At 39.9% G+C, this 12,484-nt stretch overlaps 1 protein-coding gene across 1 annotated transcript; it reads left to right on the plus strand.

Annotated features, from left to right (window-relative positions):
- Window positions 1–1,838: 1,838 nt before the first annotated feature.
- Window positions 1,839–9,424, plus strand: cep78 (centrosomal protein 78). The gene is made up of 16 exons (XM_047591412.1): window positions 1,839–2,159; window positions 3,073–3,341; window positions 3,492–3,667; window positions 3,855–3,927; window positions 4,007–4,110; window positions 4,221–4,395; window positions 4,502–4,615; window positions 4,829–4,893; window positions 5,038–5,140; window positions 5,817–5,928; window positions 6,062–6,104; window positions 6,226–6,375; window positions 6,507–6,584; window positions 6,676–6,851; window positions 7,394–7,541; window positions 8,276–9,424. The coding sequence occupies exons 2-16, from the start codon at window positions 3,080–3,082 to the stop codon at window positions 8,747–8,749; spliced, it is 2,253 nt and encodes a 750-aa protein (XP_047447368.1). The 5' UTR covers window positions 1,839–2,159; window positions 3,073–3,079; the 3' UTR covers window positions 8,750–9,424.
- The last annotated feature ends 3,060 nt before the right edge of the window (window positions 9,425–12,484 follow it).

Raw genomic sequence — 12,484 nt, forward strand, 5'->3', positions numbered from 1 at the left:
CACGGTTGTCGGGGTTACGCTTCCAAAGGGACTCTCTCGGAGAGCTGACTGTAAGAGCTTACCCAGGATCAGTCTAGTGTTTTTTAACTCACCTGTATGTAAAGATGTAATGTCTACATACTGATTCAGAATCTGTGCTTTTTTTAATCCTTGAGGATGTAGATAGGGACTGTGGTATTTTTAGCGACACTTGCAGACACCCTGAACTAATTAGATAGGGAAAGAAAATAATACTTTACACCAGTCTGAAATATTAACAACAGTAGCATTTAAGGCAATATATGTTGATTTAAAATTAAGTGAACCTCTCTGATAACTGTAAAGTTAACAGACTTATAATGATATTGCCTTTAAATAAATATCATATCATGTTATTTGTATTATTTATTTATTTACTTGTTATTTATTTATTCACTTGCAATTATCTACTTGCAATTAATTGTCTGTTTGCATTTAATCAATAATAAAATTATTTACAAAATACCATTAAGTTTAAGTCATTCTCAGAGATTAACCCATTGATTCATATGCACAATTTTCCAGGCATTGGTGTTTTAAAACCAAAGAATAAAGAATGAAATCAAAAGATTTTACAGAATTAGCATTAGGCCATATACAAGTTGGCAAAAACAGTGTCTGAGGTGTTCTGCCATTTGACCAGCTGCATAACAACAGTGGCATCGTGTCGAATGGCGTCTCCTTGTACTTGTGAGGGAGGGATGTAAATTCAAACCTTGTGCCACTATTATCTCTATCTTTTCCAAATTACAAGGTGGCTTCTGGGGGGCGGGGATAAATAAATAAGACTGTGTGATAGCGATGCTATTTCTATTGTCGTCTTGTTTTTGGTGCTTTTGTGATCATGAATGACACAGGTGCTAAACAATAATTACCTGCAGAGTGAGTACTGTGCTATGCCACAATACTGTATTAGAGTGTAAGCTGGTGCAGGGTACTTTTCCTGTTTGGGTGTGTCCTGCATTGCCGTTTGATGAAGTGGCTGGTAGTGCTGTGTGGACTTCAGGACCACCCTCTTCAGTGGTTGTTTCCAAGACACTTTGAAGTGAAGAGTCCACTCCCTCCTCCTCCCCGTGAACGTGCACGTCGGTGGAGCAATTATTCAGTTATAAACCATGGGTGAGTCACAGTCAAAGTACTTTGCCTTTCTATTGTGAACAAACTGAATTATGAACAAACGAGCATGACTTCAGCATAGTTATTGACACTGTTCTTCCTTGTAATAAACCTTTTAAATGCAAGAGAAGACTTACCGTGGTGATCACTTCTTTCTATAGCACATCAATATCCAACATTATTGACTAGCAGTGAGATGTGAACGCACACGACTTACATGGAGTAACCAATGGGAGCCCTTAACAGAGACACTCTGTAAATGTAAAATGTAAAATGGCCTGTGATTGGTGGAAAACTTCACGGGACGATTTTCTTTAAAAGCCTTGGAACACAGTCAGGAGAAAGCACAAAAGTTAGGCGTTCTCTCACAAAATTTGAATTACAATAAGCTGACTGGCTATCATTGAATTTGGACAAAATTACGCCAAAATATGATATACCCTGCCTTTAAGTCCCTAATTTATAGGGATTTATTGCTTTATTATTATTATTATTAAAAATATTTAAATGAAAACAGTTGTATAACTCAGCAACAATGCAACAACACCCTTGAAGACCATTCTGTGCATCTGTGAACATTTGCTTAAAAGCCAATAAAAAGAACTGGAAAAGAAAGAAAGACAAAAGGCTCATTCATCCCTGCATGGTTAAATTGCGGTTCTTGGGTCTCTCGGCCACCGTACATTGTGTCCCTAACCGTAGTATTGAACGGAGGGCTTTGGCCCAAAAAATGCTGAGAACCGCTCATTGACTGTATAGGAACAACTGCTGTAAAGCAAGGGACAGTCATTATATCTATGCTTCAATAGGTGGCAGCAGGCGTCTGGATGGAGCCACTAGTGATACACATTGCTGATACAGCGAGGAAGAGAAATAGGCGAGGCTTTGCTGGTACGACAGCGCCACATTTGAGCGCTCGTTTGCTTTTGTCAACAATAACAGACGTAGCAGAAGTTTTACGACAGTCTCTAAGGACGCCCAGAGAGCACTGCCACGGATGTAGAGACTTCAGCTACATGTGAAAGGTACACTGTCTAGTTTCTTTTCGTTTTTTCAAATATGATTTACTCATAAATCAGACTTTCAGGTAAAAAGTGACCGTTCACAGCACTGTTCGGTTGCTAGGAGACGAGCTTAGCTAGCTAAGGCCACTGGCTCCTGCTAACGTTTAAGTGAACACACATCCTTAAAAATAAACCTCAAAACAAGAGAAATTAGCTGAAACAGGGCAGGTGTATCTTATTTTTCACTTTTAAATCCTTGCCAGTCAAACAAGCTATGTATCAGCCGGATACCGTTATAGCTGTTGTAATGTTTAAGTGTTGGCTTAAACACCTGATATTGTATTGCTAGTGGAATATTTGTGGAGGAAATACTGATGATAAGTTGACCAAGTAATGTTGGAGTAGTAGAGCAGAGCTGTTTTTCAGTTTCTAATATCAGAACTACCAAAATATGTCCTCCTGCAATACAGGGTAGGTTTAGTTTGATAGCTCCTATTGTTTAACATGATAAACGTTAACTATATGTCCATTTCTTGTAAGAAAAACTTTGGAAATATTAATATATTATGGCTGACATTTCTGAGCAGGTGACAGAGCAAATATGTCCAAATATGTGTTGTTTGATTGTGAAAGACCACCCCAAAAATGATGCACACTGCGGATCAGCTGATTCATTCATTTTAGTTAAATCCAGGACACAAGATGGAAACTGTGTGGGATGCTTTGGTTATTTTGACAGTTAAGTTACACATTGCATGTGTGCAGAAATTAGGACTTGAGTTGAGACAGTAATGTTACTGTATTCAAAGTCACGAAGACTAATGCTCTGTTTTTTCTCCCCATCACTACTGCAGAAAATCTAATTTCTTTAATGGCCTTATCTTAAACAGATAATACTTCGTTTAATGACTACATAAAACATTTTGGTTCTCAGGTCAAAGATGGTTCAAGACAGCGCTCAGATACGCCAGCAGGGTGCCCAGGACTTTTTGGCGTACTATGACTTTACCTGTGCCAGGCAGGAATTGGTCCCCCTCCCTGCTGTTAAGATGCACCTCGACAAAGGGATGTTGGATTTCAACGGAGACAGGCTCAAACTAACTGACTGGCCACCTGTTCTTAGCTGTATATCCATCAACAAACACCTGCACCACATTGCAATAAGCAGCACTCACCAAGCTAGTTTGTGTTCTGGTGATGCAGGTAAGTCAGAAAATCATAACGGAAATCAATTAATTGAAATTAAACCTGATTATATTCTCTACGTATGGTATTGGAATATGTGCACGTAAAATGGAAATTCTGTTACCAGTTTTGCACACGAACTTGAATCATTTGTCCATCTGTTTTCAGATAGAAAGTACTATAAGTCTAGCTTCAGGAGGAAAATCCCAGCCATTCGCTCTAAGGACATGACATTAAAGCTGTGCAAGGCCCTGAGAGAGTGTTTGACTATCTCTTCCAACCTCAAGACTCTGCAGCTTAATGGACTTCCACTGAGAGAGAGGGACCTCATCACCTTGACAAAGGTACCCGCTGACAGAGAATCTAATGTGGAGTATAAACATAAAAAAAGTTTTATTGTTTTTGTTCTTTACTTGTTTAGAGACTCTTGACGCAAAGACACCTACAATTTTTTTGTTTCCAAAAACATTTTTTGAACAATTTTCTCAAGCAACTTTATTCAAGTGTGAACTTTGATGTGTTGTTTTCCAGGGTTTGGCAAAAAGCACTTCTTTGGAAAACTTATCTCTTGCCAACTGCCCGATTACCGATGAGGGCTTAGAAGGTATGCACCTTCATATTACTAAAAATTTCCACAAGATTGTACAGTATTTGAGCACACTGCATTTCTTCGTATGTTTCAGTTATCTGCCAAAGTGTCAAATATTCAAATAGCATCAGGACAATAGATTTCACAGGATGCAGTCTCACCTGGAGGGGGGCAGAGCATATGGCCAACATCATCAAGGTGCAATATCAAATTTTCTTTTCTTTGTTATGTGTTGTCATATCCATTATATGTCCATCTTGGTGCATCAGAAACTACATGGTTGTATGAAAATACAAATTTGTTCACAGCATCAGGGAATGCAGAGACATGGTACAGCGTGGGCAGAATCTCTGAGGTATCGTCAGCCACAGTTTGAGGGAATGGGAGGTCTCCGCCGTGTCACCCTTAACTGTAACACTTTGATAGGGGACCGGGGTGCTGCTGCCCTAGCAAATGAACTTGCTGAGGACCTCTGGGTTAAAGGTCAGTGACTGACTGAAAGGTCAGAGGAATATGATGAGACAAACTGTTTAACTCGAAGAGTTCAGCTCAGTTTTTTTTTTTTTTCGTTTTTGGACTTGTTGAATAGCTGTGGACCTTCAGAGGTGTGGCCTGTCCAATCAAGGAGCTCGTCGTTTGCTGGAGGCCCTGAAAACGAATTCTTCTCTATGTGTCCTAGATATTCGTAGTAACCCCTTAGTTGGTAAGAAGCTTCCTCAACCAAAGCCAAAACATTTTCTACACTTATATAAGTATGACCAATACGATAACTTGGTTTATTGTTTGTCCTTGTGGTATACCATTACATTAAAAGATAATTACCATAAAGAACTGTAATAAATTAATAATGTAATTGCTCATGAACGTCTTTGGAAACATGAAACCACAAATATATTTGTTGTTTTCTACTTTACAGACAAGCTCCTAATAAAAACTATAATAGAGAAAGTGCTAATGAATGCTAACGGACAGTCACCAGAGGTGAGAGTTTGGTGCCACTAGCACTATTCAAAGTCTAAGATTATGTGTAGAGATGAAGTATAAATCATACATATACATGCATGTTGTTTAGTAGTTCTTGCTTGCAGACTCCATGGTTTATGTCTTCTTTATATTGTATTGCAGTACTGTTGGATCAAGCCTGAAACCACTGAGCCACAGAGACTTTCTGGTCCAAAGAGGAGACCACTACCCAGCGCAGTAAGAGGAAAAGCTACACTGAGGATAGGTAATATACATATTTTTCTAGTGCCTTTCACAAACATGAGTGCCTGTCTGTGATTCCAAATTGTTCAGATAATTGTAACAAAAACTTGTGGTAAATATGTAGTAAGATAAAATAATTAGTGTGTTGACAGAATTTTTGATGAGCATTTGGATGACTGAAGGGCTTGAATTTGAGATTTAGATTTAGCTGAGTGCCTTTTTTTTAACATTTCGTCTTTTTGCCTTTAAGTAATCTGGAGAAGTGGTGAGTAGCTTTGTTACTCCTCCTGAAAAGTGCAAAAAGAAACTTAGTGTCTAATTGTTTCATATGATTTCAGGTGTATTTACCTTCATTTATATGGTCAAACGCTGTAGATCCTCCCCTCACATAGAGTGTTTTTGTTTGGGATGTTTAGACTGTGCTTTTTAGATGCAAAGCGCATTGTGGAGTCATTATTCCTTAGCAGTAATTCATGTCCAGTATTGTCAGCTCGTGAACAACCCGTGTCGTGTCCTGGTGATGCTGAATGACTGGACATGTTGCAATATGGTGACAAACTCCTCACCAGCGAACTATAATGAATTATACTTTGGGGAATTCACTTATTCACCATTAGAAACCATTTGTCAGTGCTCCTAATACCAGTCTTAAAAATCTTTGTCTGTAAATTTCCTTTTCTTTGCTCTTTCTGGTGCAGCTGCTCATAAGGGTATAGCTCGGGGTGGACGGAGTTCAGGTCTTGACAAGACACAAAAGTCTCGCTCCTCTAATGTGCCTTGGCGTGCTGCTGCTCGAGCTGGACGCCAGAGGTGAGGAATGGAAGAAATAGAGGAAGTTTTTCATTTATAAATTGAAAACATGTTATTTATACTTTTAAAATGTGATTATCTGATCAAAATCTTGATCTTGACTGACATCATGTGTCGTATGTATCTGTGACAGAGGTCTGCCTCCTGGAGTAACTGTTATAGATCAAAGCTTTGAGGTTAGTTTTCTTGTGTTTATGGACACTGTAAAGAAAAGTATTGCTCTTTATTACTGTGTTACCAGTGTTTGTACATGTCTCTGATCATTCACTGTGAAATATGTGTGTTTTTTTTTATTAGGGTGCAGCTACTGTGAAGGTTTCTGTGGACTCATGTTCAGAGGGAGAGGAGGAAGTGGAAGGGAAAGAAGTTGTGATTGAAGTGGGGCAGAGACCATCTTCTCTGAATCACCAGGACGTTGTCAGTGGACGGCAGCTTGAACGCATGCAGGTCAGTCACATGAAGCTAAAGTACTTCCTAAAATGGAGCTTTTAAATTTAGTAATTTTACAAGTCTTCTCATGAAACCTAAACTGTTGACTGAACCACACTCCACACTGTGTTCCTCCACATGCCCTATAGATGGAGCTGAAAGAGTGTCGTCTGAGGCTGGCAGAGGAGCGCAGGGCCAGACTAAAAGCAGAGTCAAGGCTCATGGAGGTCTAATCTTCAATCTCCAACATGAGATGCTTTACAGTTACTGCTTCTTCAAGCTGCCCCTTTATTCTTCCTTTTTCTCATTTCGATTCAGTTTGAGTTGGAGAATGCCCGACTTCACGATGCCAACCGCTCCCTATCCGAGGCGCTCGCAGGTTCTGCATCAGCACCACCTGCTTTCAGCGCTCTTGAAGATGAGGCGGTCCTCGAGAGCATTGAGAGCTCCTTTACTAAGTTCCACGCCTTCCTGGACCTCCTCAAGGATGCTGGGTGGGTGGCCGGTACAACATGTCTCTTTTTCATTGGACCGTTTGATGCTGTGGCAAGTGGAAGGCTTTTATTTTACCACAGAGGTTTCAGTTTCATGATGCGTCTGTGCTCATTCACTGTTTTATTTGTTGATCACTCTCTGACCGCCACACCCCTCATTCATTTCATTCATTTCATTCATACTGAATCCCCTTTGAAAGCTTTTTCTACCATGGATCACATGTTGCTGTTTTGATTTAAGCTTCAACATCTGTTTTAGAATTACAGTATAATTGTTAATCAGTAATGATTTTATTAACTACATTTTCAAATGTTCTTCAAGTACTAGGATTACATTGCTTTTGCTGAATTTACGTGTTATCCACTATTTAATTATTTGAACATTAATAATTTTGTTATTTACATTTGATTTGGGCAAAGCCGAATGTTACCTGCATGAATTACAGCATGTGATGATGTTGGCTGATTCTCAGTATTTTACTACATCATCTTATCATGCAATTTCTTTAAATTATTTTATTAATTACATCACTTTTCATCAGCCTGGGTCAGCTGGCATCAATGGCTGGGATTGATAAGTCAGATTTCCAGCCTCTGGGAAGACCCCAGCTCTCCTCTACACTAGGACCGTATTTGGATGATGCAGCCTCCCTGGGGAGAAGGGAGTACAGGACTGATGCAGTCTCTTCGGTAAGGATATCCACAAATGGTATCTGGGAGACATTAGCGTTATAACGACAGGTGGACTGTTATTGTTTTATAGACACATTCAACGACTGATTGTTGTGTTCAGTCATCTTACTGTAGTGGACTGGGAAGGTGTGTTTACTAGGTTTGCATGCCGCAGTCTGTGGATTAAAATCTTTAACATTTTACAGATTCAACAGACATTTGTTATGACTTTAGCAGTAATAGGAAATGAAAAAAAAATGAGCCTCGAGACGCTACCTTTTATGTGATGAAATACCACGCACAGTTATGTCACTAGCTAGACAGCATAATCAGTAAACAGTTTCCTTTCATAATCATTACTCATTTACAGAATGGCCTTTGTCAGAATGGCATGTTAAACTACACAGACAAATCATTCATCTATTGATATGTTTATCACTTAAATGTTGCATCTTGTAAAGTTAAGATCATCTTTTATGTATCCAGTGTGGAAAAAAGATCAGTTTGCATTCAAATGTGCAGAAACTGGAGGTAGAGGCCTGTACTGTGAAGGCACCTTGTTTGCTTCTGGTACTTTCCTGCATTTGTCTGTACCTCAACAGTGTTTCAGTTTCTTCCTAAAACGTCTGTGAGACGTAGATACACAGTCTTTTCTCCTCACAGCTTATGGTCTAGGTCTGACAGAGACCCAATAATCTGGTTTAACGCTGACACTGCATTTTCTTATGAAACTTTCAACTTCTGTCTTTCAGGGAGACCACGTCCTGCCTAGTGCCACCACTGGGGCATCTGACCCCACCCCTCCCAGATCTCCATCTTCTGTCAGGACAGCGCTGAATAAATACAGGCTACTAGATGTGACCTTCAGTCAGGCTTCAGGACATGCAGCAGACCCATGTGTAGGCGAAGGACAGGAACCAGATCAATATTCAAAGCCTGATACCCAGCCTGACTCAGGTTCTGAGCACAGTTTCCGTAGACAAAAGTCCTTTGATGAAATTTCCTTTGGTAAAACGTTCCAGGCTCAACCAAGTCGGCCCAAGAGCAGCAGCAGCTCTCACAGAAGCAAGAGCTCCCATGGATACAGCTTCAACAACGGCTATGTTCACAGTCACGCTTCACATAGCAACGGGTCTCATGGTGGTTCGTCCGTGAGTGTCAGTGACATCATGAGTGACAAGGCTGAGTCTGTGCGATCACTGGGGTCAAGGGACAGAGGGAAGTGACGGGAGGTCAGTAAGTGAGAGGTTTAGCAGAGGACAGCCAATCCTGAAAGGTTCTCTGGAGCAGATCAGGTCCCTGGAGGGTCTGTAAGGTCAGTCAGATAATAAATACCTCTGAGCCACTGAGCACCAGAGAAATGTGAAAAAAAAAAAAATCTTCAAGTTCTTTCTGGCGTTATTTAAGGTTAATTCTTTGATCTCTCTTCTTCAGCCTTAGTTATTTTATTTTAAGGAGACAGCAAGAGAAGTGCTCTCTGATTTCAGCCAAAACCAGTAGGATGTTTTAGTCAATGATTGAGACATTTGTGTCAAAAAAGTTTATTTTTTTATATATGTATGTATAGCAACAATTCAGTAAAGTGTGGAAAAAGAGATCTAACCCCACCTCGGTCAAGTGTCTCAAATCAGGTTTTGTTCAGCATGATCCTGATCAGTTTTTCAAGTGCACAAAAAGGAATTACAATCCCTAATGTGAAATAAACATTCACTGCTCCTCCCATGATTTTCTGGCAGTTTTACAAAATCTTTTCTAAAAACACAATACTTTTTGATAAATATTTAATTTGTCGTTTTTTAAGAGCTTTTACAGTGTTTCTTTTGTATTATTTGACGTTCCTGTTTTATGTTCTCAGCTCATATTTCTGTGGTATAATAAACACGTTTTTCTGAGTTTTTAAAGATGTTAAATGGTAAATTATTCTGGGGTGGCATTTGACATTCCTGCACATCTTGTGTCATATTGAAATATCCACAACCAAGAACTGCTAGATTTTAAAGCAAATCTGGGTTTTCTCCAACCTTTTTTTCTTTGTGTGTTTTCCAGTTTCCCCTGTGACTGTTATCCATGGAGCATATCAGTACAAAAAAAAAAAAAAAAGCATAGTACATGTACTTAGTACTTGTTGGATCTGTATTTTAATGTAGACACCCTTGAAGGATTCATGTAAGCTCCTTCTTGGACACATTTCTGTTAACTACATGTTTACTGCCTCTTGGTGCTTTGTTCTGAGTGACCAAAGCATATTTTTTTGTGGGTGAGCGTACAGGACGCAGTGTTCTCTTAGAGGAGTGTGCCTGTTTCCATTACACCAGCGAGCAGCAAAACACAAGTAAAAGCCAGTTCTCTCTCTGCAGAGGTGACGAGGAGTTAATCCAGTGATTTGAAAGGTCCTCTTGGTGTTAATTAATCTCTTATTCTTTGTCTCACTGAGTATTTTTTCCCCATCTCTTTTTTGTTTTGTTTCGTCTTTTGCAGAGATTTTAACCCTCGGACTGAGCGCAGGCGTAGTCGTCACATCTGCTATTTAATTAGGGTCGGCTCGTGTTTAGTTTTACATTTTATCTGCCAGGAACGTTAGAATGAAATGGGATACGGCAAGAGGCACATGGGAAGCACATACAGTTCCTAAAGCTGCTGTTTGGAGACTTGAGAGAATCAGTTTGGAATCAGGTATCCATGGTATGAGACAACTTGTGAAACAGTTTGTGTCCTGTGGTTATAGCGACCCATATTACTGTTGGAGCTATTGCAGTGATGGTCCTACAGTAAAATAAGGAACAACTTAAAGTTGGAAATATGAGCTATGGTACTGTGGACTGATTCATGAATATGTTTTATTCACTTATCCTAATACAAAGTGCGGTAACTAACAGCCATGACCTGCACATAGTTTTTCTTAAGATTCTTTTGAGTACTTGTCTTCTGTGAATACTGACTATTGCGTGACCTGTTTTTCCTGTGGACCATAGATTCTGACTGTATGTTTTGGCCGGCTGACAAGCTACAGAATGATTTTGGGGCTGAACACATACCTCTCAGTCCCTAATGTATTGCTTGAGTTATGAGTATGTAAAGCTCTGTACTTTCGTGCCGTACTTTCCACAGCTTTGCAGCACTTCTCTCAAAAGCAGAAAGTTGAATTCACCAACAAACTTTTGCCCAATTTACAACACAGGTGGATTTAGCTTCTATACAGTCCTGTTAAGTCTAGCAACCCCAGGCGCTTATTCTATAACAAACATTTGAATTTTGTGCTGTTTTGCTATTTTCGGCTGTGGCTCAGTAGGTAGAGCGCGTTGTTAGCGAACGGTTCGATCTGGAATGTGCCACATGCCGAAGTGTCCTTGACCAAGACGCTGAACACCCAGTTGGTGTGTGAATGCGTGTGTGCTAGGTGGAAAAGTACTATATAAAAGCAAGACCATTTACTTTTATGACTGTTTGTTTGTATGGAAGTGAGCTTTGATAAGATAAGAGTATTAATCTGTCAAAACAGAATGCACTGGCTCTGAGTGGGTGCACGTTTGAAAAGCTGCGGTGCAGAGCTTGAAATGTTTTCCCAGTCCATAGTTTCAAAGAGAAGGGAAGTGCAAAGGTATTTAAGTGGCCCCTTTTTTTCTGTGTGAGCGATGAATCATTCACACTTGAGTAAGTCGGTATATAAATGCTAAATTTAGTTTTGGTCACCAGTTAAGTTGCTCTTTTAACCTGGCTGCACTAAAGTTGTATTCATTCACCATTTTATAAACGCCACAGAAACAATAATTTGGGAAGTCACCATAGCTAAATTCCCATCTCCTCTCCAGGATGCGTTCATACTGTATGCAGATGACTCCTACATCGTTTGAGGTCCATTTTTGCCTTTGCGAGTGTGTATCATATAGGGTACGATATCTATTGGACCAGGATTGGGTCCCAAACCAATAACTGGAACCTGTACATGAGCTTCATATATGAGGAGCATTTCACTTTTGGCAGATAAATCTGAAAACAACTTATATTTGGAGGGGAAGTAAAATAGTCATTTACAGTGCTAATAGGCCCTAACAGTGCAGAGCAAGAACTTTATCACGGTGCAATAAAAAAAGGGCACATATATAGTGTTTCACTATCAGTGTACTGAGGCTGCTTCGATAAGTAAACTATCAAAGTTCTTCCGCTTCTTTCAGCGTAATAGAAGGTTCCACAACACCGACGCACTGTTATCATCCCAGGACACGTTCCCAGACTCTACTTTGCTCTTTCGGCCTCAGCACCGGCAGGGGTTAGAGAAACAATGACAAAACTGCTTTTGTCTTTTACGACCTCTGCAACGACTATAGCTGCTCCACTGATATGGAGACGATCAAAGCAGTGTTTAGAGAGAGACACGCGTTAGTTAGTTTAAATGGCGAGGAAAAAGGGTACAATGGGGAAAGAAAGTCAAGTTGGAGACAGTGACAAAAACGGAAGGAGAAAGAGGCCACATTAAATCTGACACGCTTCCAAATATGCGGCGGGGAGGCCACTGTCGCCACCAAGAGCCAAAACCAGCATGCGTCCTCAGGAAATGACCTTATATTACAGTGATTTTCTAGAAGCATCTGTCCAGATTAAGTGCATTCAGATTCCACAGGAACAATAGAAAAACACAAAAATGTTCACAAGTAAGTTACGGTATGTTTTTTTTCCAGTGGACCATATATTGCCAATTGGCATCCACAAATACAAAGACAAAAAAGTATTAAAATGCAACAAGACATTAGTCATTCATGTGTACAATTGATAGCACTGTAAATTTAGGATTTATGCTGGAAAAGATGGGTTGCGCTTGCAATTCTTCTTCATCACAAGAAGCGTAATGTTCTCCTAAATGCCCATCATCTTTATAAATCAACATTCTCCAAGATACATGTTTTTATCAAAGCACTGGTCTTCAGATAGGGCGCTCAATGGGCACTAAATCAACCAGCCAAATA

This window comes from Mugil cephalus, chromosome 8 (assembly GCF_022458985.1).
Source record: "Mugil cephalus isolate CIBA_MC_2020 chromosome 8, CIBA_Mcephalus_1.1, whole genome shotgun sequence".
Classification (NCBI taxonomy): Eukaryota; Metazoa; Chordata; class Actinopteri; order Mugiliformes; family Mugilidae; genus Mugil; species Mugil cephalus.